The sequence below is a fragment of the Harpegnathos saltator genome, unplaced genomic scaffold (genome assembly GCF_003227715.2).
Source record: "Harpegnathos saltator strain DR-91 unplaced genomic scaffold, Hsal_v8.6 scaffold51, whole genome shotgun sequence".
In the NCBI taxonomy this organism is placed as follows: domain Eukaryota; kingdom Metazoa; phylum Arthropoda; class Insecta; order Hymenoptera; family Formicidae; genus Harpegnathos; species Harpegnathos saltator.
Window position 1 is genome coordinate 270577 of NW_020230327.1, and position 23121 is coordinate 293697.

Sequence of the window (23121 nt, forward strand, 5' to 3'; positions counted from 1 at the left end):
CATCCCCGATCGGGGGTCACGTATTATAGAATTCCCTCGTTCCGCATCGAATTCACTCGTCCCTCGTGGAACGCCATAGCTCTCTCGCTCGGGGCACCCTGCGCTCTCGGAGGGTGACGATAAACTTTCGATTGTCTGGCAGCGTGCCACTGCACGACGTCAGACGCAAACGGCGATTTAGCGCTCTGCAACTATTTCCGATTTTTCCGTATGTTGACTATATTGCGAATATATTTGCATGTACACGCGGAAGTACAGATATATGTATATACAATGTTATTTTATCAATTTCGCAGCAGACTTTTACCATAGCTCTGATATACTTAAGAGACACTGTTTTTACTTTCAGACAAAAAAGATTATTTTTGCATTGAGAGAAGGCAAGAGAGCTTTTGATATTGCGTATGTTATAATTTACAATACAATTTGCAGTCGGGCGAATGTTTAGTTTCGCGAAGCGGCTCGCGAAGCAAATGAACAAGCGCGTATCTCCTTTTTTTCCTGTCGTGCGTCGTGCTTGGGGAAGTGCGGCAGTCATAAATCTATACACACCCCGCGGCAGCAAGCGGCGTGCCTTATGTCTCGTACCTCAGCGTGCTCGACGGCCCGTGAATTCACGAGGGCTTTGCGGCCCTGTAGCATGCCAGATCGAACAGCATTTCGCACCCTTTGCTACAAAATCACGGCGCGTGCCGCGCATATCTCCGACACTCCGGCCCTTCCCTTCCCCCTCGCTTATTACCCCCAAAGTAAATCACTTTTCCGTCGCAGCGCGGTATAAACTACCCCCCTTTTCCAACACCGAATAGCACCATTATGACGCACGCTTTTTTTGCTGGTTATGACGGCGACGAGGTTAAACGTGCACGATGCAATTTGACGAGACATGGAGTCGAATTTATGACGTCGACTTACACGAGTGTGCAATGGTCTAATAATCGATAAAAGCATAATTTATGAAGAATGCATAAATATTATTGAAGACTTTACTTTACTTAAGGGTGCGAAATAGAAGAAAAATCGCATCAATCTTATTCTTTCAATAAATTTCGTAACACATCCGTATCCAGTGAGGAGAATTTGTTTTGCAGAAGTTCTCAAAAGATAAAATCTTCAGATAAAATCAGATATCGAATGCGTTCTGAAGTCCATCGCGATAGGAATGTCGCAATCTTTCTTCTATTGGCTATAATGAGGGCTGCAAAAATTCTTCAAAAATGGAAAATGCAGAAATGTGATAATTTTCGTGTGTAGCACGATACAGAACGAGTGTGTGACGCGAAAAAATATAAATGGATATCAGGAGGACAGGTACGTGTGGTTCTAGCGTCACATCGCTAAATTCTCACGGACAGGTACGCGACATGTGCGTCCCCGCGGAAATTCCCCGACGATATAATTAGAGTACGCGAAAATTGCACTTATTACCCCCCTAAAACTCCGGTGAGACACCGCGTTTCCTGCGTAATCCCGGCTCCTACCCCCCGCCGCGTACGCCCTCGCGTGTCGGGTCACTTTCGTCGAGGGTGTTATTACGCGCGCCTGTTTAGAAAGCAGCTGTCGTTGTACCTTTCGCAACGCAAAGTGTTTCTCCTCTCTACAACGGGACCGGCGCTCTTCCTGGAGGGCTTTCTTTTAGACAGACACAATACGGCTCTATCGTCATTATGCAATATTATCGTGATACAAGAACGCGAAATTGCGTATACGGTAATAACAGAACACGATGCACGCGGTGTACGTGGCCAACGATTTGAGACCCGTAGCGTATTTTCAACAATCTCTTCCCACCCTCGATGCCTCTGTTACCTGTACACTCGGCGAATTCAGTGCAGTGAATTTTTTATAAGAAACGAGACTATAACTTACACACGCTCTTTCTCTCTCATTCTTCCAACTTTGCTCTAATCACCTATTAATTTTTACTCTACGCCGATTACGTGACCTTCCAAAGGAATAACGAACGACGACTCTTTTCTCTTCTTTTCTTATGATAAGATCCGTCTTTATGCTATAACGCTTCAACGGCTGTCCGTGGTACTTTGAACGTGACACTCGTTGAACGAGCTGACCTTGTCGTACGTACAGGCAAACACCTTAACCAGCAATTTCAATAGAACCGTTTCGCGGACGTCACCTGCGAGCTAATTAACGGCGGACCATCGTCGTAACGGACGAGGGGCAAAGCACATACAGGCGATAACGAGCGCGCGAATGGAGCGCAACGGCTCGTTCATCGTCGGGGATGCTAGGGGATAGTGGCGCAAAGAGCACATAAATGCGACGCGCGTTGCCCTTCGCGAGGGAGCGGGCGCGGGTGAGGATGAATTAGTCAACCGTCGAAACGGTCGCTGGCGTAAAAACCGGTGGAGGCTAACGCGCCGATTCGAATTCGAATCTGTGCGCCAATACGATTGTTTTGGAGCGCAGCGGTCAGAGCGTCATTTGCAGTTCGCCGGTGGTCTGTCCGACGTGAGAGAACGGTGAGGAAGCCGTGAAGAGCTTATCCGGCCACCACCAATGGCGCGACACGGGCTTGTCTATCGGTTCGACGTCGTGCAATCCACGGGACGAACGGTCGTTCGTAGTGGGAGCAACACGAACGTAGTGGGGCAGCTCGACAAAACGTAGGTGGGTCGAGCATTCTGGAGGGGTGCTGCTCAGGTCGTCGAAGTGGGAGTCGTGGGTGCTCGACGGGGATGCGACATCTCCCACGAGGACACCGTGGACCGCGATCCTGCCGAGGTAGGGTGCTGGCAGGCGCACGATGGTGGGGACGGATGCACACGGTTGGATCGGAGTAACAGCAGGTACCTTGACGCGGTCACCTCACACGTTGCGACCGTCAAGCCCTAGGTTCAGCTGAAGCTGCATCGGAGCGGGGGTATATGGGTACGGGTAGTGGGGATTTATGTTTGATGGTAGGGAGAGGACACGCGTGCTCGTCCGGTTCGGAAGCAGAGTTAGGGTAGTCTGCAACAAGGCGAGCGAGTGTGCGCTTGCGTGACCCTCGGAGGATACCGTTCTAGTCATATACCTAGTCATCCTTCTCTAGTCATAGCCTATAGTCTCCTCTCTTTTTCTCTCCCTTAGTCCTCCTCACCCGGGCCTCTATCTTCCTCTCGCCCGTTGTCCATATCTTTCTCTCTCTCTCTCTCTTTCTCTCTCTTCACCGACTGCTTCTTATTCTCTCATCGTCCTCTTCATCCCTCATACACTCACTCGCTCGTTGCAAGGCTCGAAAAAAAAAAACCTCCGAGGGTTTCGCGACCTTCTGCCCCGTATCACGAATCGTCCCATCGGGTTGAAATCTCTTAGACGACCGCATCGATTAACCCGAGTGGCGCTACCGAATAATATCACGATCTCAGGAAACAGTGGACGATCCTCCGTCGAAGAACTAGAAGAGATGCGGGCCGATGACTTTGCTAGGAGTAACATCGGAGACGACGGAGGAAGAGGATTATCCGCACGTGGCGAACTTTTGATTCGAAGATACAGAGATGAGGGATGAGGGAGGACGGCGTGGCAACTGCATTAGTAAATACGTAATGTTCCGAGAGCGAGAATTCCACGTCGAATTAAGATCTTCGACTATATTCTAACGAAAATATTGCCAAAATGATCATCGGCTACGTTTCTCGGGACATAGTGTGATTGTCACGCAACGAAGACGTTGCGAAACTACACCGAGCTTCACAACGACGAAAAACTGCAACAGACAGAATGGTTGAAACAAAAGTGCTCTGTTAAGGCCGCATGTACGTACGCAAGATGAGAAGTAGAACGAGAGGGCGAGAGACAGAGAAAAAGAAAAGAGGGAGAGATGTAGAGTACTGATGCTGAAAGTACAACAACTATTCGAACGCTCACATGCTCGGTGAGGATAAACGACCGCGTTTCGCGGCGCTGGAAAAATTTTCATTCGGATATTTCGTATACTTCCGTATTAGACAGCATTGAGAAAAGCGACAATCGATCTCACTTATGCAGTCGTGAAGACTGTACAGAAACTAACCAGACGTATCAGAAGGTGTACCAATTAACATTCGATCAAAACACTTTAGTTGCTGATCCCATCTAATGAAGCAGATTTACTGCCACAAGTTAAAGCTGGCAACATCAATACGTAAGTAACATTGTGAAAAGAAGCAATTTGGTCATTCCAAATATCTTCTTGATAACTTTATCTGACTTAAAATGTCTATTTTTAGAACAAGCACACACATCCCGTAACCTCCATTTAGGATGGAGATTTCCATGCAGATTTTGCCGACCGAATTTAAACTTCATACTTCATCGTGAAGGTATACACTTCGTCGACTTTCAAGATTTCGTCCGAATATTTAACAAGTAAGTCACGTTTGTTAAACACTATAAAGATTCAATTCACTATCAAGATTCAAAAACGACACATATCATTTCATCTATAATTTACCGTTGATGACGACAACGACTACCGCGGAAAACATCGAATATCAAGTGAATATAATTTTATGAATAGTATCAATCGTTTTAGCACCGAGAGGAATTTCTTTTTAAACTCGCGATAATGTAATATTTTATTTGCGTAATATATGTATAAGTAGTATAAACGTATAAAATAGTATATAACAAATATAAGAATGCTCGTACATAAGTTGCATTAAGTATAGTTAGTAGCAGATTCTTATGTATACGAGTGCATTATCGCGACTTAAAATTATATCATTGCTCAGAATTGAGTCAAATATAATCATACATATGTAATAAATAATGATTTCGAATGCGTATTTATATAAATGTGATTTTATATATATTTAAGTATATTTTACATATATATAAATATACATAAATATAGATATATATGAATATAAATATATATACATACGTGTATATTATATATATTTTATATTTCATATTATATATATGTTAAAATACATTTATTATAAAATCGATATTCGAAATAGTTATTTATTAACATACTTTTCCGGCATTGGTTAAATAGAAAAATTTTAGTTTGCATGTATTCCTCTTTGTGCAGTATTATTATTGCATAAAACGATAAAATATGGCAATGAAAATTTTCTCAGCCGAGCGTTTTCATAACTCAAGTCTCTTTCATTTTAAGCAGACATTAGTGAGATTATTTTTAAGTTATAGTTAAGTCATGCTTAAGTATAAAGTTTTAAAATGCAAAACTAATATTCATTATAAAGTAAAAAATAACTCTTAATTTCCTAATTAAAGACAAAGACAACGGAATCTAATCAACTCATTTAAAAAAGAATGTTTAAATTTGTAACATTTAAAGATATGTGTGAAAATCTAGTCAGACGTATTTTTAACTCAGTACAAAAAATATACAACCAAAAATATATTCTATCCAGCGGAACAAATTTAGTCAAACAATTCTTTAACTCTATGAAAAAGCTAATATTTTAAATTCGAAAATCCCCAAAATCTAATAAAAAATATCTTTCGTCAAATGACGATATATCTAGTCAAGATATCAATTTAAACGAATGAAAAATGATGGTTAATCACAATAGTTTGCAATTATGCGATTGTAAAAATATCTCGACAAAAAGGCACAAATTTCACGTCAGTAAAAATTTTTGCAAATAATTATATTAAAATTTAAAAGTTGCTAATTTCTAACAAACCATACGTGCACATTCCTTCTAATGTAAATATAAATAAAAATAAAATTATATAATAACTTTGGTATACGAGCGGCAAGAGTAAATTTAAGGTAATTTAAATTATTACATCATTACTTCTAAAAGATTTGTGTATATGCATAAATAAATATGAATAAATTAAATATGTCTTGAAATAAATATAATTAGAATAGATTGCAAGAAATAAATGAAGTGAATAATTCGATGAAACAAAATACATTTTTCTCACTTTGTTTAATTTCTGTTTAATTTCAATATCTTCTAATTACATTTATTTATAGATATATTTGATATATTCATTTAAAAAACGATTTAATTAAGATTAATTAATTCCATATTTAAAATAGAATATGCAGGCCACTGATAAATGCAATTTCTTTCTGAAACTTTTAAGCGTACGATTATTACATCTCGTGCCGCGGACGATCATGTCAATTCTAGTCAGTATTATTTGTATCTTAGCAGTATTATTTGTAGATATATATGTGTTGGTGTGTAAAAAAGCCCGTGAATATTAACGATGCCATAAGAAATTTACATCGAATAATCATATTAGTAAATTCTACAGATAATTTTATAAGTTTTTTAACTTATTTAGTAGCATATGTTGTATAACTTTCTCATAATATATTTTAATGGTATGAAGCTAATTTTTATCATAATAATAATAATAATGGTAATTTGTCGTGCAAGTCAATTCTAGTCATTAATAAGTCATCCGATGAGAGCTTCGATTTCACACAAATATGATAAGTGATGTATAATTTGGGAAATGTGCCAGTATCTGAATTATTTAGTATTAATATAGACTCTTTAATTTTCCATATTTAATAATCGATTGTATGTATAATTTCTAGTCTATTTCAAGAAAAACAAAAGAAAGAAAAAAAGTTATGCATTATAATTTAAGTATATGGAGGATACTATAGTGGATTTAAATGGAGTACGTATAAAGTGCCTGTGCATTTCATAGAGTCATCACACACAAATTGTCGTAATCGATCGTAAATAAAACTGAAGCATTAATAAAAAAGATATCGCTCTTTAAATCATACATAAAAATAATTTAGATTAAACTTGGTTGAAAGGAAATTATTTCTACTTATTAGATTCACCATCAATTACATCTTTTAGATTCCAAACGTAAAACATGAGTGATTTTCAGTTAAGGTTTACGTCTTATATTTGAGTCTATGATAATTTGTGTATAATGACCTCAATTGACTTGTTTAATGACTTAGTTAATATATTGAAATAATGTTCTTTTATCTTGATGCAAAAGCAAGATGTCTTTGACTGTGCCTAATGGCAGCTATTAATATAGGAAAAAGCAATGTTAGCAATATAGGAGAAAGCAAAGAGAAAATCAGATATTGTATTTTAATTTTCTGAATTTTTACCATTGAAATATGCTTTTAATTATTTATTTATCTATTTAAATATAATAAAAAAATATATAGGAATATAAAACATACATACCAAACAAGCAAATAAATAATTTAATTTATAAATTATAATTATTTAACAAATGTGCAAATGTGTATATAGTTGGATGTAAATTGCAAAAGATTTTGATTATTTCATTTTCGTGATAAATTATCATTGTTTTATATAAAAACAGTTAGTCTTTTCTATTTTCCGTTTCAAAAATAGGTTTATATATAACGGGAGATTTATTTAGGTCTTCTTCAGCCAAAATACAAATAGCAAGTACTATTGTACTATTACTATCTGTATTTTGACTGAAGAAAACTTAAATAAAAGGAGAATACAAAAAATACTATCTTACAACGCAAGAACGATGATGTTTCCTAACTTGTATTAGCCTTGATTTACATATTTCGATCTTTCTCTTCTAATTTTTTTATCAATTCAATCAATAGAGACTATCTTTTCCTCTGTCAACTATATTTTATAAATTAAATTATAAAATAGTAATTAACTAGTATTACACGCGGCTGTGCCTATTTTAACATTTTATAATTATATTATTTTTAGTTTATATTCTAATAGAAATTTATTTGTTTCGAAGATAAACATATTAAAGATCAAAAATACTTTAAATTAAAAAAAATTAAAATAAAAGACCTACTAATTTTAAGTCATTAATATTTTGGAGAGTTAATCAAATTTAATCTTTAAGTTCAAATTCTGTTTAATGTTTACATGATTTCCTTTTTATTCTATAACGAAATTAAGTGAATATAGGATAAAAAAAATATTTATTTTATAAAGTTTAGGTTAATTTCGCGTGCAAATCACTTGAAAATTAATGTCTTTATTTCATGAATAGGCTAATAGAAGTTGTGTGTGCAAAGTAAATATCCTATCCTTCTTTATTTTGTTTAAAAGAAATCTATTAAAATACCAAAGATATACGTCGAGTCAGTAATAAATCAAATGACAGTTAATATTACCAAAAAATTGAATGCAACATTAACATTATCAATATCTAGTACTAAAATAACTGCTAATCATAGAAATCTATATAGTGAAATAAAATATATAAGTTCATTCTCCCCTAATAAAGCATATAAACACACATCCTAATTGATAGAGTAATACATAAAGATATATTACTTGAGAGTGACATCTAGTCAGGAAGCTCATGGACAATTTACTCGAACAGTTTTATCGAGAGGAAATTAGATCTCCTTGAAATTGCATGCAGAAGTAGCAACGAGATAATCAGTACATAATTATGCAAAACTACAATTCGATTATTAGATCTTAGATTATCAGATCTGATTCTTAGATGTTTAAATTAAATATTTGCAATAAAGAATTTTGAAATAAATTACTTAAAAGAACTAATATTTATAAAATCTCTGCTTCTTAATAATTAAATGTATTGCACACATTTATACTTATTCTGTTATTTATCTGCACCATAACATATTGGGAAGTTAATGGAATTTAATTTTTAATAATACAAAATTTTAGTTAATCGAAACTGAGAAAGAGAGAGAGAGAGAGAGAGAGAGAGAGAGAGAGAGAGAGAGAGAGAGAGAGAGAGAGAGACTGTCGAAAATAAATACTGTGCATAATTATTTTGATCTAGAATCAGAACAATTTATCATAATTTATTCACTCACTGTTTTCCACGATGAATGACAGTATTACGCACATTTTTTACTTCGTTTGCAATTTCGATGCACAATCGTCCTTCCTCGATTTACGCAGTAGAGCATACGATCTCAGTCCATGGGTAATAAATCTAGTCTGTAAATCTAGTCTGTAAAAATGTAGAAATGTAAGAATATGTATAAAGACATATGAAAAAATGTAAACTAGTCTATAAAAGCGTAAGAAGAAACAATTTAAAATTAAAATATCCCTATAACTACGTTAGTTGTAATCGACTATATTTTTAATGAATATTCGCGAAGCCGTTTTTTAAACGGAAAGCTTTCAGTTGTGTTCTCATTCGTATTTAATAATAAAAAAATATTGCGTATTTGTAAGACTTAGTATGTAAGTTTCAAGGACAATACCGTATCTTTATATATGTATATGTATATGTATACCGAAGGGCTTCCCCATCTTAGGGAGTTTGTTGCGTGAAATATTTATTGCTTTGAGTGTATCTTAATAATTTCCATAAGAGCCTAAGTACGTCGACGCACTTAATTATTTATTTATATTTCCGTATTTATTTTCTATTTATTCTATTATATTATCTCTATTTATTCTATTCTATTTCCGTATTTATCCTATATTACATATAGATTACATTAAATTATACACAGTGTTTTGTTGCCAGTAAGATCCATGGATTTAATATTTAAACAATGAATTTAATATTTAAAGACAATTAAAAACCAAAACATAATTTAAAAATTCCATATCAAATTTATATTATAAAACTAAATATAATATAACAAGCTATAATATTTATAAATAATGCTTTATATTTCTATACAAATCTTTGTTTTGCAATTTTGCAGTGCTAAACCTACTTAAAAATTATAAATGGATCTACAGTACTACTGAAACACTCCGTATATTTAGCTTTGTCATATAGGTTTGTGATTTGTTGCGTGTGTTTATTATGTGAGTATAAATATAAACATGTCATTTGTCATTTGCGTGTGTTGCTTGTGTCATGTAATCGAATCGTAACATGTGAAATGTATTCTATATAGCAAATTACCAGGAAATGCCGAGTACATAAATGGCCATTTGTAAATCCTGAAATTTCTCATCTGATGAACTCCATTATTGCCGTATTATACCGAATTATGTATTATTTGAAGAAAGATTATAAATTTTTGTACACTATGTTGGAATCAATTCAATAAAATATATAATAAATCGAAAAAAATGCCGAAATATATAAAAAATATATCAAAAATATATTTCTTTTACGATCACTACCTCACCACAAAATGGCGCCATTTTCTCACAATTACGACCGTTAATTTTACGCTATAGGATATATATGTATATGAAACATTTGTAACTCAATTATGCCAATAATAGTTTACATCTCGCGCAAAAAAATATAAATCAATTAGTTTATTACCCGACAAGACACCTTAAAAAGCTATACAAAGAATTTTCGTCATTTTTAAAACAATCGCGAATTCATGATTTGTGAACGCTGCGCTCGTCACTCGACAATTCGACATTAATTCTTTGTCTTAATAGTACAATTTTTGGCATATAAAGTCTGATTTTGATTGTTTCTATATGAGAGTAATAATTATGGATACTTACCGTTTGTACAACGTATAAATTTCGAAGATTTCCGCAGAATCCGCTTTCGACACACAATCGTCGTTAACGGGTTTTCATGCAATGGCGTCGGTTGATCTAACATCGATTATTCCAACTGGAATTAATCAAGGTCATGTGATCAACGACAACCAATCAGACAAGTCCATGAAACCGCCAGTTTCAACGAAAGATTTTCATCGAGTAACAATAGAGAAGTGTAATATACAACCTCTAATTAATACGTTTCGATAGAAAAATATAATATATTCATGATTTACGAATAAATTGGTCCGTAAAATACTGATACACACATACACAGAATACCCAGCTTTAGTTATTGAGGTTACATTGTGGATGTGTAGCAGATATCTCAAATGTTTTGAACGCCTTACTTGGAATGCATACGTACTTGCTTATATCAACAAGCTTTACGTTGAACAGCACAAGTTTTGCAGATTCAACGACCATCTTCTTGAATTATGCCATATGCGATATAATTGTTGCTTCTTGAACACGATTCCAGTCATCGTAGGAAATATATAAATGGACAAGTTCGACAACAGTTTATCCAGCGCCATCTACCGGTACCGTGAGAGAAATTCGTCGAAATACAGTGTCACAAAAAAGTGTCTAGCACTTAGGGATGGACTATATTGAAGAAAATAATTTATTTCCAAAAAATTGATTAAAAAATATAGCAATTTTTTACAGTCAATAAAATTTTAAGATTATTAATAATAATTGATTAATTTAAACTTTTTTACTAGTGAACTATTTTATCTGTTAATGGTAAATGCCTTTTTAAAAATTTGTATATAAGACTAAAATATCTCATTGCTGCTTTTTTTCGTATTTTATGGTATAAATAAATACATTGAAGAAACATTATATAAACGCTTAAGAAGGATGTTTTAACGAGCTGATTGAATTATATATCAGATTTACTTGTGTGTTTCATTAGCCTAGAATTAGAATATTTTATGGCGCCATCTGACGTAGCTAGAAGAGTACTATTTGATACATTACTAAAAAAATTCACAAAATACGTTTGGTCTAGTCTCGGTTAAATTTTATGAAGGTCGGCAAGTTATAGGAATAATCAAAGTAAAGCCAGCGGCACACGATGCTTATTTTCGTGCTGGATTGCGAAGATGGATGGAAATGCACCAATCAGAACTCAGTATTTTCATCCAGCAAGCAATCCAGCACGAAAACAAGCACCGTGTGCCGCTGGTTTTAGGAACGTTATACTTTGCTTGTCATTTTGATGTTATAATAATTTGATATTTTGTTTGAGAAGTTGTGCACAATCTAAATTGCGACTTAATAATGATTCAAGTAGGCTTTTAATTTTCTGATAATATAACTCAATTACAAATTAGTTGTCTCTTTTTATTTTTAAAAAATATAATAAAATCACTCTACTCTAGATATTGGAAGATGCAGGTCTGAAATCGACAGGTCGAACATCAAAATAATTTAATCGATTCCTTTACAGAATGAGACTCGAATATCGACTTATTAGTCGATCATCGTTCGTTCTTATTACACGTTCTTATTACATGTTCTCGTGATGTTCATACATTTAACACTAGTTTTTCAATAAGATACGCGATGATTGAAGCCGATAAGATGCTACATTTGAGAAAATATGTATTGACCGTTCTCAGAAGTGATATAAGATCACGGGTGATTTGTTCATTGCACTCGACATCGTCATTGGCACGTGAAGGAGGTTATGTTCTCCGTTCGTTGCATCATTGTTATATATCACCGACGATATCGCCGACGCGACCAAATTACCGAGCGTGCGGCGTCAGGACATTTAGCATAACAACCTCACAATCGTCGGTCGACGATGTTAATCAGAAACTGACATCGTTTTGCAACGATGTGGAACAGGGGCAAATATGGTCGGCGGACAGGTTGGAGGAGGTTATACAGTTGTGCAACGAGAGCAAGTACCAGCTGCAGCCGAGCACCGGCGTGCTGCTGCTCAAATGTTGCGGCAGTTCGTTGTCTACTTTGAAACCGAACGACAGGCAAGGTCTCCTCGATCGGGTATGGCAGCTTGCTAAGAGAAACGACAGCGCGCTAACGTTGGAGCATTACAACACATTGTTGAATATGTATGCAGAGAATTCTAGCTCTGTGGATCCGAACAAGTTCCTTAGCAAAATGAGCGTGAAGCCGGACGATGACACGTATCGTTTGCTGCTCAACACGGCTATCAAGACAGGTAATATTACACACTTGCGGAATATTGTATCCATGATAAAGGCCAGAAATATTTTACTCGATGAGAATACCTATTGCACATTGATGCAAACTTACTTGGCTCAGGGTAACATCACTGAAGCACTGAATGTAATTACGTCCGCGCAAAACGCGAATCTGCCCGTTAACAGGTTGTATACCGAGTTAGCCTGCGGATATGCAGCACAAGGTGATATTCTAAACTTGGTCAAGATTCTGAACGACGAGGTGCAAGATCCCTCGACTTTCCTTCAGATAATAAAGTCCTTGAGTGTATCTGGCAATGGCAGACATATCCCTGTGATCATGAATTTCCTCACATCCTCGGTAACAATAGTCATGTCCGAAATTAACAGTACGATAAATGAACTGGTGCGCGCGAATCAATTTATGGACGCGTATGCAATTGTAAATTGCATAGCGTTGAACAAAGAGAGCGCGAAACACGCAAAGAGCATTGTGAACAATTTCCTGAATCAGCTGATCATAACGAACGCAACCAACGAGACCATCATGAAATTCGCGAACAATTTTGTAGAGTCGGAATACGAACCCATGGCGTTAGCCAACATAGCAGAAACTTCCTTGAAACTTGGCAGAGAGAAACTGTCTCTTGCGATATTCAACGCGATGCGGAAGAGAAATATCGAAATAAGGCCTCATTATTATTGGCCTCTGCTGGTGAATGCGCAGCGAAACGAGGGCGAAGCCAAAATATACTCGCTCATCGACTCCATGAAGACCATGAACGTGGACTTTGACTTTGAAACGTTGGTCCATTATATATTTCCGTACCTGAATACGGCGAATCCGATTATCACATTGCAGAAATTGAAAATGATCGACATACAATCCTATTTCTTGAACACGCCTATGATATACTTCTTGCTGCAAAATAATCGACTGGAGGACGTGATATGTCTGTATGATTATATGCATATGAAGTTGAACTACAGAATACTGTTACCAGCGCTAATAGAAGTTTACTTGGCCACTCGAAACATCAAGGACTGCGCACGGGTGCTGACTGCGCATGAGGAGGGTCATAACTGTGTAAGTTTATTCCTGTTCAAGCTGTTGAGACAGAACAGTTCGAAATTGTCCATGGAAGAGTTTCATCTTTTGTTGAAAACGTTCTATAACATTGGAGTGAAATTAACAACACAAGATGCTGACATTTTGAAGAACAGAATCAATAATGCCAATATTACTTCTAACTTAAATATGAAATTGGCCAATATGATTGATAAAATGACTGACAGAAATTTGCAATTCCCAATAATAACGATCATACCGCATCCGCGGTTCATGAGTATCAACGAGCTGACTTGTCATCTCGTCGAACTGAAGAGTGAAGGACTCGGTACCAAGAATATTTTGCGCCGTTTATTCGATATATATTACTTACAGAACAATTTGGAGAAAGCAGAGGAGATAAAGAAAGAATATGATAAAAACCAGTATGTGTGGTCATCCGGCATGAAGATACAACTATTTGAGATATATGTCAAGCATAATAAACTGAAGGAAGCCGAGATGTTGCTTTTGGATATGCGGAATGTTTCCTCGACATTCTTGGTAGATAGCAAGAAGATCCTGTTGTTCGCCATCGCGTTAGTGAAAGCGGATAAAGTGAAAACAGCTTTCGACATTATCGAGAACTTCCCAAACGTCAATAACAAGAAAAACATGAGCAGAAGCTGCGCCAAGCTCCTGAACGCGTTGGCGGAAAGGGAATATCATGAAAACACAAAGCGCATGTTACACCTTCTACTAAATAAGCGTTATTGCGACATGACCGTCGAAGTGCTGCGGCCACTGATAGCGATACCATTGAAACAAAACAATATTCCACTGGCGGTAGACACGTTGGCAAATTGCATGCGTTTGTACCAGAAACTGCCGTTGGTGTTAGAGGTGTTCACGGCGTTGCTACGTGAGAGAGATGGTTCGCGCTTGGAGAATGTGAACAAATACATAGAGGAGGTATACAATATGATGGCGAATACATACAGCGTCGAGGCGGCCAACACCGCGCTGGTAATAGCATTGGCAAATTTGGAAAAAATGGAGGAACTACAATCTATATTGCAGGTAACTGAAACATATCCCCGACATGTTCTGACTATTGTGTCTCTTTTATTATACTTTCTTTTCACTGCGACTTTTCTATTACAGCAACAAAGGATCATTATGAACAACCTCATGCACTACTTCAATTTCGCGCAGAAGTCAAACAATGTGAAAAGCTTGTTGATGATTTTGAAAGCGACTCAGGACTCGAACAATGTGAACCAAATTTTCTTGTGCGACACGCTCCTTGCCTACTATAGTAAGTATATACCATATATATATATATATACACACACACACACACATGTAGTGAAATACATACATACTACATACAAGATTCATCGATACTTAATACTATTGACATTTTATACTAACAGGTAAAATAGGTGATCACAAGAACGCCCTCGAACTCTGGGAAATAATGCGCGAGAAAAATATCAAGCCTAGCAAATCTTTCAAACATGGATTTATTGAATTTTTCAAGTTGAATAAAATACCACTCCCAGCCGATTTCGATTCGGACAAGAATGAGGTAATTGTTAGTAATAATAATAAACATATAAGACTCGAACGACAAAACGCGTGAGATAAAGACAATTCAGTCGTAAGCGCAGGTATATAATCGTCGTTATCGTTGTCTCATATTCGCATTGTTATTATTTTCTAAGAAACATTGTTATATCTCAAAAAGACAAACATACGATTCAATAAAGAGATTTCAGATTTTCCCGAAGCACCAGACCGTAATCATTGATTAATTTGAATGCTTTCTCTTTAAGCGGTTCGTAATTAACGCGCTCCTTCTCTTTGTTCATGAATTCCTTGATCTCCTTGTTGTCCGCTTTCAATTTCGCCAGCTTATCCTCCAGGCTATTGATCTCTGGATAAACCTCGTATTTCTCCAGCTTCTCTTTGATTTCGTCATATTCTGTTTGCAGGGACTTGAGCTCATCCTCGCGTATCGTTTCCTCAGACACCAGTCCTTCACGTTCAACAATTAACTCGTCTCGTTTAAGCTCGTTTCGTGTTTTCAGACCGTCTAGATCCTCCAGAATGATCAGTTCGCTCTGCTGTTTTTTCAGTTTCTCCTTCATCTGCTTGGACTCAAGTTGCAGTTTCTCCTCTAGGATTCTCATCTTGTTGAATGTTTGTTGCATAGTGGCGTAATCCTTCTTCAGACTATCAAAATCGTCGTCGTGATGCGTGACTTCATAATCGTTGTACGAAAACTTGTCGCGCAACACGGCCATTTCCTCGGCCTCCGTCAGGTATTCGTTGTTGGCCACTCCGTTCGCTACTGCTGCCAGTTTGTCGACAATGTCTCGCTTGAGTTTCTCCAGTTTCTCAATCTCTTCCTGCTTGTTTTGCTCATATGTCAACATGAACTGCTCCATTGTCTCCTCCCGTTTACGCAGCTCTTTGTATTTCACCTGTTTCTCCGACTGATTATCTTCCATATCCGTTTCCAATTGTTCCAGCTCCAGTTCCAATTCGCTCACTTTCCTCTCTTTCTCGGCTATCTGCGCCTCTGTCGCAGCGATGTCCGTATTGTCGTGCTTTATCCTCTGCAGCAGTTGCTCCTTCTCGTCCTCTGGTGACAATCGCCTACGTTCTTCTTCTCGCAGTCGGTCTCGCTTCTCCTCCGCTTCTATGATTCTAACCTGAAGCTTCACCGCTTCTTGTTTCACCTGCGACAGTGCAATCTGCTCTTCCAGGTGAGCCTGTTCCTTCGACAATTGATCCAGCTCGCGCTGCATCTGCTGCGCTTGCTCCTGCAAGTCCGTCTTCTGCCGGGACAGGTCGTCGTACTTCTCCTTTGTCTGCGGGTCCATGCTCTCGATCAGATGTTCAGTTCGCTTTTTTTCGTTCTCAATATCTTTCTCCATTTTGTGCAACCTTTGTTCCATTTGTTTACGTTGCTCAAACAGTCGCTCGACCTCCGCTGTTCTGCGTTCGTTCATCAGTTCAAGCTCCTTAGCCTCCTGTTCTATCGTTCCCTTGTCAACATCCAAGGTCATCTTGTCCACGACGAGATTGTAATCTGCTAATTCGGCTTGCAAAGTCGTCAATTCTGCAGCTAAGCTCTTGGCTCTCTTGTCATAGTGCAGAAAGGTGGCCTTCTCTTTATTCTGCGTGTCTATGTCCTTCATTATGGTCCCAACCTCCTGGGTCAGTTCCCTTATTTTCAGCTGCAGCAACCCTTCATAGTATCTCTTGTCCTGAATCTGCCTGTAGATGGAAATTTCAACCGTATGATTAACAACTTCGTAAAAAGCAGTAATTTCAATAGAGAAACATTTCAGAGCATAAATAATTTGTATTTTCAATTTTCTTAGAGACAAAAGCAAATTTTCATTTTCATATGTATAGCCAACAGAATGCTATAGTAATTATTAATTATTAATTATAGTAGTTCGAAAAAAAATCAAAAGAATTATAAACAGCAATAGATTAAAATATCTTTATTCAGAGAGAAAGGGGGGAAGGGGGAAATAATTTGTTATTATTTGAGAAGTAATTTATTACAATTTTTTAAATTAAATTTTGGAAGTTTTTGTGATATACTATCATTCATACAAATATTTTGCCTATGTAAAATAATAAAAATAACTAAATATTATATATTCGTTATCACTCTTCAAACGATGTTATTGTGTTACCATTACTAATTGCATCACCAGAGTTTTATTGACAACAAAGTAATTTTGAACGATAACAAACAAATAACATGTTATTTCCTCCCTCCCTTTAACGCGCCTTTACCTAGTCATCGGTAAACCTCTGGTGGTTCCCGGCCGCACACCCGCGATCCCATGCTGCGTTATCGGCCGATCTAATATACTGACATTGAACTGCTTGGTCGCGGCTAGTCCTGTGCTAGATCGAGTCAGTCCGGAATCCATTCTGACGAGCCGAGAGCCCGCGGTTGGAACACGATTAGACAGGAAGGATGTCGATGGCGGCCTTGCCAGGGCAAGACGTCCGGGCGTCGCCGAACGAAAATTAACAGTCGAACCGGCGTATTCCGACGATTCGTCTTTGTGCCCCCGTCGAGATCTCGGCCGATCATACTTGCTCTGAGGTCTCACCATGCCGGTCGGCGGCCTGTCAATTTTGGTCGAGGTGCTAGCCACATCCTCCTGCTGGTCCCGCCGCCAACGGGTTATCGGTCGTTCGGCGGTCTTACCGGAAACGGTCTTTTCAGGGTCCATTTTCTCAACGATCGCGTTCTCGCCCGGTGTAGCTCGTGGGAACGTAGCGTGGGGACGACTCTCCGGCGCATAGACTGCGCATTTATCCTTTGATTGATCAGGTATTATACGATGCTAATGTTTTGCTAGCCGTAGTCATAGAAACTGATGCGCTTAAGTGACTCGTTTGAATTCGCTGGACGATTAACGCCATGTTTGCGCGAAGTGGCGTTCTCTTCCCGTGGGATGATAGGTTAGATTTTTAGGATAGCATCTATATTTAATAATTAATGAAAATTGTAATTCATTTAATGACAAAGGGGGAGAAAAAGGTTTTATACACAATTGGTTACGATATATATGTTGCGGTTATATCGAAAGACGAAGGGGGAAAGAAATAAACGCAAAAAGAACGAAATTATTAACGAGGAAAGCAAAGTCATTATAACGTGCATTTGTCTCCGTCGATGCTTTATTTTCATTCCGAGTAGTTTCAAATATAGCTTATACTTGACATAACATAATCGAACAACATGATAATAAGGCGGTAAGAGAACGTGTTGCGTGCACTGTTTTATCATGTCGGTGCACGTCGGAATCACCGTTAACATATATCGATATTTCTATCAGAGTTATAATATATTTGTGCCGTAAAGAATGCCCCCTCCCTTTGCCTTTAATCTCCAATTATTAATATTACTAAAGACACCGTGCGAGGATGTAGATTCCTTAAGTTTTCGTGTATAAAAACTACATTTCACACGTTGCTTTGTTCGGTGATGGTTGTTCCCGCCCGTTCCGCTAGATAGCGCCATCGACGCTTTCGACGCTCGAAGCGCGGCAATTATCATCAGTTGCCAAGCAACGGCGGTGAGACGCGGTGTGTCGCGACCGAACGGGCGAAGCGCGACGACGATGCATTCAGGCGGCACCAGCGCGGTGGCGACGGAGGGTCCCCGAAGTTGAATTAATATACGTTCGTTGTCCAAGAATATCTACGCCACAGCGGCGGCCTCGAGGAGAGCCGAGGCGGCTAACCGGCGCACTACGCGGCGAGGAGCCGACCTAGCGTGCTCGTTTGCGCGCGCTCTCTTTCTCTGTCTCTCTTTCTCTCTCTCTCTCTCTCTCTCTCTCTCTCTCTCTCTCTCTCTCTCTTTCTCTCTCTCTCTTCCTCCGCCTGTCTGTCTCGTTCAGTACAGCCGGCATCTCCATAGTTCGCTGGTCGAGCGTTCGAATTGCTCGATCGGCCGGCTGGCTGGCTGGCTGGCTGTTCGGATTCGGACGGCTTCGGACTCGGCGATCGCCGATCGACTCCCCTCCGCTCCGGCGACCGACGACATTCGCTCGCGCACCGGCGCAAGACGCGCGCGAGTAGCCACGAGCGGCGACGATCGAGTAACGAGAGCCGCGAGTGCACCACGAGCGAGGAACGCGCGCGCGACGAACGGCGCTGCGTGGTGTGTTGCGTGCGTCCGCGTCCACACAAAAACCCGCACCATCGGGCATCCTGCTCTCTCTGCACGCCTCTCCGCCGCTGTGCTTAACGACGCCACACGGTAAACCGGTTCCTACGGGGGACCGACGAACGAACAGACGCGGTGGAGGCGATCCGGCCTCCTCGTGCGCGAGAGAATGCTCTGAACCGCGGCGAGTGTCGCGCGCGCGCGTGTCCGCGTCTACCTTCTCTTTCTCTCTCCTCTCTCTCTCTCTCTCTCTCTCTGTTTCTGTCTCCTTATCCTCCTCTCTCTCTCTCTCTCCCTCTCTCTCCCTTTTTCTCTCTCCGTCTCTCTCGCGTTCGTTCGAGGTTCGCGCGCGTGACGATAGAAACGCGCAACCGGCGTGTGCGCGTTTATCGCATATGTGAGTGCGTCGTGTGAGTGCCCGCAAGTGCAACGAAAGAACGCATCTCCCTCGCCCCCTGCGGTGAGAAAGAGAGAGAGAGAGAGAGTCCACGGGCAAGCAGCGGAAATCAAGGTCCACACGGTCGCCGGCACGGGATCATGGACGAGGAAGAGATCGACGGCATCAAGTCACCCATCAAACGGCTCGGTTCCACGCGGAAGCTGCTCGTCTTTAACAGTGAGTGTTGTTTTGTGGCGCCTTTACGGCCGTTTCTCTTCTCTTGCTATTCGGGTGCTTGCGTACGAAATTCGGGTGCTCGCGTGCGTCTCCTGAGTTCTGACACGCTGTTCGAAAGTAAACGTCGGAGCCGCGATAATCGATTGTTGTGAATCGCGTCGGATGCGATACCATGCAAGTGTGTAAATCTCTGTCAGCGTGCATTATTCAACGTGTGAAGTACGAAACTGAGAAGCTACCTCTGACCTTTGGTCGCTTTTAACTTCCCTCAACTTTTCGTTCAAAGTGAGATTATCAAGATGGTTGCTCATCTGGAGAAATTCGTAAAACATAACCTCAAGTTATCAGATCGGCGAGAGAACTTTTGATTCGTCTCGAAGTTGCCGGAAGATCGTCGATGTAACGTCGATATTTCGTACGCAAGAACCGCAATATCTTAATTTGTATAATGTGAAACTTAATATTTTGCATTCGCAATGACATGCGATGACGGTCAACGTTGCCCTATGATTTGAAATTCGTATTGGAATGTCTTTCTTTACACATGAATTTTGACATTTTCAAGATGGAAAGACAAATGTCCTTTACATCCGTATCTGCGAGCGTATCCAATTTTTATCCGGACTCGAATCGCAACGTTGAATCGTGACGTTGATGGTTCTCGTTCTTCTGCTAGTTTACATTATAGACAAATCTATAGTAAAAGAGAATATTAATCAGCCTTGGCACTATTCCCTTGTGATAAGTTAAATGCGCAATACTCCGCAAGAGACTCCGCGATACAGCAATTAATTATAGAAATGTTCAACAAATGAATAACAATCTCTCGTGAAAATGTTACATAGCTATATAAACACGTGTCCGTAACACAAGTCGTTAACAAAAATTTTTTTTAACTATCGAAAGGATACGATCAACGAGTCGGTTGATTATAAATTGCAACACATTTTTTACTGAGTTTTGCGACGCATTTCATATCCAACAGGGAAATGGATCTCTCGCGAAAATTACCAAAACATTAATTCTTCTATTGGATACAACGGAATATACGTTGCGAAACTCATCGAAAATAAGCATTGAAAGCTTCGATCAGCTGATTGTACGCAGGTCCATTTTAATCTCGAGAAACAAAGTCGGTTTTTTTCGGCGAGGGAAACACTCTTCGATGATTAATAAGAACGCTAGCGTACTTTCCTTTTCCTCATTCTTCTCGCTTCTTTTTGCAAAAGAAGCGCCGGTTCTCATCGGTGGAACACCGATTTCTGCCTCGGCACATTAGCGCGCTTTGTCGCGGCGGATTGTTCGCGGAGAGAGGAACGTGCGCGCGCGCACGTTTCGTCCGGATGGCAGTTTCGAGAGCGGAGTTTCGAGTTTCGCGGTCGATACGAATTTCCGATCAGCCGCGAGCGTGAGTAAACGCGCATGAATCGCAGTCACGAGCGAGTCTATTTCGGCGCGTCATTGAGCACACTCGCTCACTTAGGCGGTATCCACTTCGTGAAGATTAATGAGCGCGATTTCGGCGCGGCGAACAGGTGCGATCTGTCTACCGTGAGGAGTGTAATACGCAAAATGGCATGTTACCAATCTCGTGGTCGTCGCACGACTCGCGTAACTCGGCGGAGTTTCAACTTCCGACGTTGCGACGCGCGACTTACGTAAACGTACGCCGTTGCGATGCGCATAAATCTGTCGTTACCCCAAATCTCTCCGAAAAATTGGAGACGTGAGTCAAACGGATTCACATCGTTACGTGTGCGCGTCTCGGAACTAAAAAACGCTTCAGACGTTGAGCCATCGATGATTCGACACGATGATGTTACCGTGTGTCTCGTTGGGTTACACATAATAGGATATAATTAATCGGCTGTGCACGAACATTATATAGCGGTAAAATAACAAAAATTACTTTTACTTCTACGAAGACATTTCTAGCAAATTGTGAGCTTCGTCTAGACGCGTTTCACGTATATGAATTTAAAGTCGGGATACAAAGTCGGGATATTCACGTCACGATGTTTCGTAAGATGTCTGTTCGGCCTTTCTCTGAATTAGACGCGATGGAGCAAAGTACGAACGAAGGATCTCGGTGTATCTCTAAAGGGATCTGCTTTCGAGATCCAATTGAAAAAAGAAAGCAAACGTAGAAGATCGCGAATAAATCCGATGGGAAGAGATCTCGACAACGAGATCACTCGGCGACGTTAGAAAGAGAAAGAGACAGATTCCTCCATTGGAGAGATACTTACAGCGATAGAAACTAGGCGGTCGATTCGCAAATAAACACGTCGTTCCGCATGAGAAGAAGAGAAACGCGTCATGCTCGAAGCGAAGCCGCGCGATTCGCGTCTCGGGGTGAGATAGGGGTGATCTCTTATCTCGCGAAAGGATTTTTTTTTTCGCGACCTCGTATCCCGCCAACGTCCGTTAACTTTACGTACGCGCTATTCAGACTTTCCGGATTTTTATTTGTTTACTTGCTGTTTATTTTGTATTTTGCGGAACCGGATCGAAAGCTCCATCAATCCCGAGTGTCTTCTCAAGCGATTCCGACGTAGTCGGCTATGCATAAATTTGCATTACAATCTTTCGACCTGAACGCCCGGTATCGGCTAGGTATTTTGCGCATTTGTCAGATTGAACCGTGTATTATTTTCAGCTATTTGCCACGCGAGCTTTGCTAACGTCAATCCGGAATAATTATCCTCCCCGTTAAATTTTGTTCGAATTGCAAAACGAGGTATAATTCGCCGTGGAATATCACCATTGTTGCGATTAATTTTGCTCCCATGACATCATAAATCTCTCATTACCGTTGTGGCGAGTTCAATCGCGAGAAGAGCATGAATCATCGCGCGAAGAAACTGCGCTAGTGTGTCGGACCTTTCCCGATTAATAATACGTTTAATAATTACGCGGAAGCGAAACCGAGACAGAATCCGAGCGTGCGCGCGCGCGCGCATGCTGCGAAGTTATTCGCGTTTTTCCCGCCGCGTCCGAATCGAAAAGGCATTACGCGTTGATTACCGCCGAGAACACCGCCGTCGTCGTTGCCGTTGCTGGTGCACAGTGAGAGGCGATCAAGTGCAGACAGTTGCAGCAGCATTGGAATGTCAGTGCATACGAGAAACGAAGGCTGC

At 39.6% G+C, this 23121-nt stretch overlaps 3 protein-coding genes and 1 long non-coding RNA gene across 4 annotated transcripts in view; 2 read left to right on the forward strand and 2 right to left on the reverse strand.

Moving 5' to 3' along the window:
• Nucleotides 1-8624: 8624 nt before the first annotated feature.
• LOC112589446 (uncharacterized) lies at nucleotides 8625-10853 on the reverse strand. The gene is made up of 3 exons (XR_003113555.1): nucleotides 10792-10853; nucleotides 10383-10497; nucleotides 8625-8898 (listed from the first exon to the last, which is right to left on the reverse strand). It is a non-coding gene; the product is annotated as an uncharacterized LOC112589446 (long non-coding RNA).
• Nucleotides 10854-11907: 1054 nt separating this feature from the next.
• Nucleotides 11908-15450, forward strand: bsf (bicoid stability factor). Its single transcript, XM_011146977.3, has 3 exons — nucleotides 11908-14732; nucleotides 14817-14970; nucleotides 15089-15450. The coding sequence occupies exons 1-3, from the start codon at nucleotides 11997-11999 to the stop codon at nucleotides 15295-15297; spliced, it is 3099 nt and encodes a 1032-aa protein (XP_011145279.1). The 5' UTR covers nucleotides 11908-11996; the 3' UTR covers nucleotides 15298-15450.
• Nucleotides 15163-18302, reverse strand: LOC105186632 (intraflagellar transport protein 74 homolog). The gene is made up of 2 exons (XM_011146976.3): nucleotides 17475-18302; nucleotides 15163-16940 (listed from the first exon to the last, which is right to left on the reverse strand). Exons 1-2 carry the CDS (start codon nucleotides 17921-17923, stop codon nucleotides 15416-15418), a joined length of 1974 nt encoding a protein of 657 aa, XP_011145278.1. The 5' UTR covers nucleotides 17924-18302; the 3' UTR covers nucleotides 15163-15415.
• Nucleotides 18303-19634: 1332 nt separating this feature from the next.
• Nucleotides 19635-23121, forward strand: part of LOC105186631 (SLIT-ROBO Rho GTPase-activating protein 1) — a 70322-nt gene continuing 66835 nt past the window's right edge. The window contains exon 1 of the mRNA XM_011146969.3: nucleotides 19635-19981. Coding sequence (XP_011145271.1) covers nucleotides 19903-19981 — 79 coding nt within the window. The 5' untranslated portion in view covers nucleotides 19635-19902. The remainder of the gene's footprint in view (nucleotides 19982-23121) is intronic.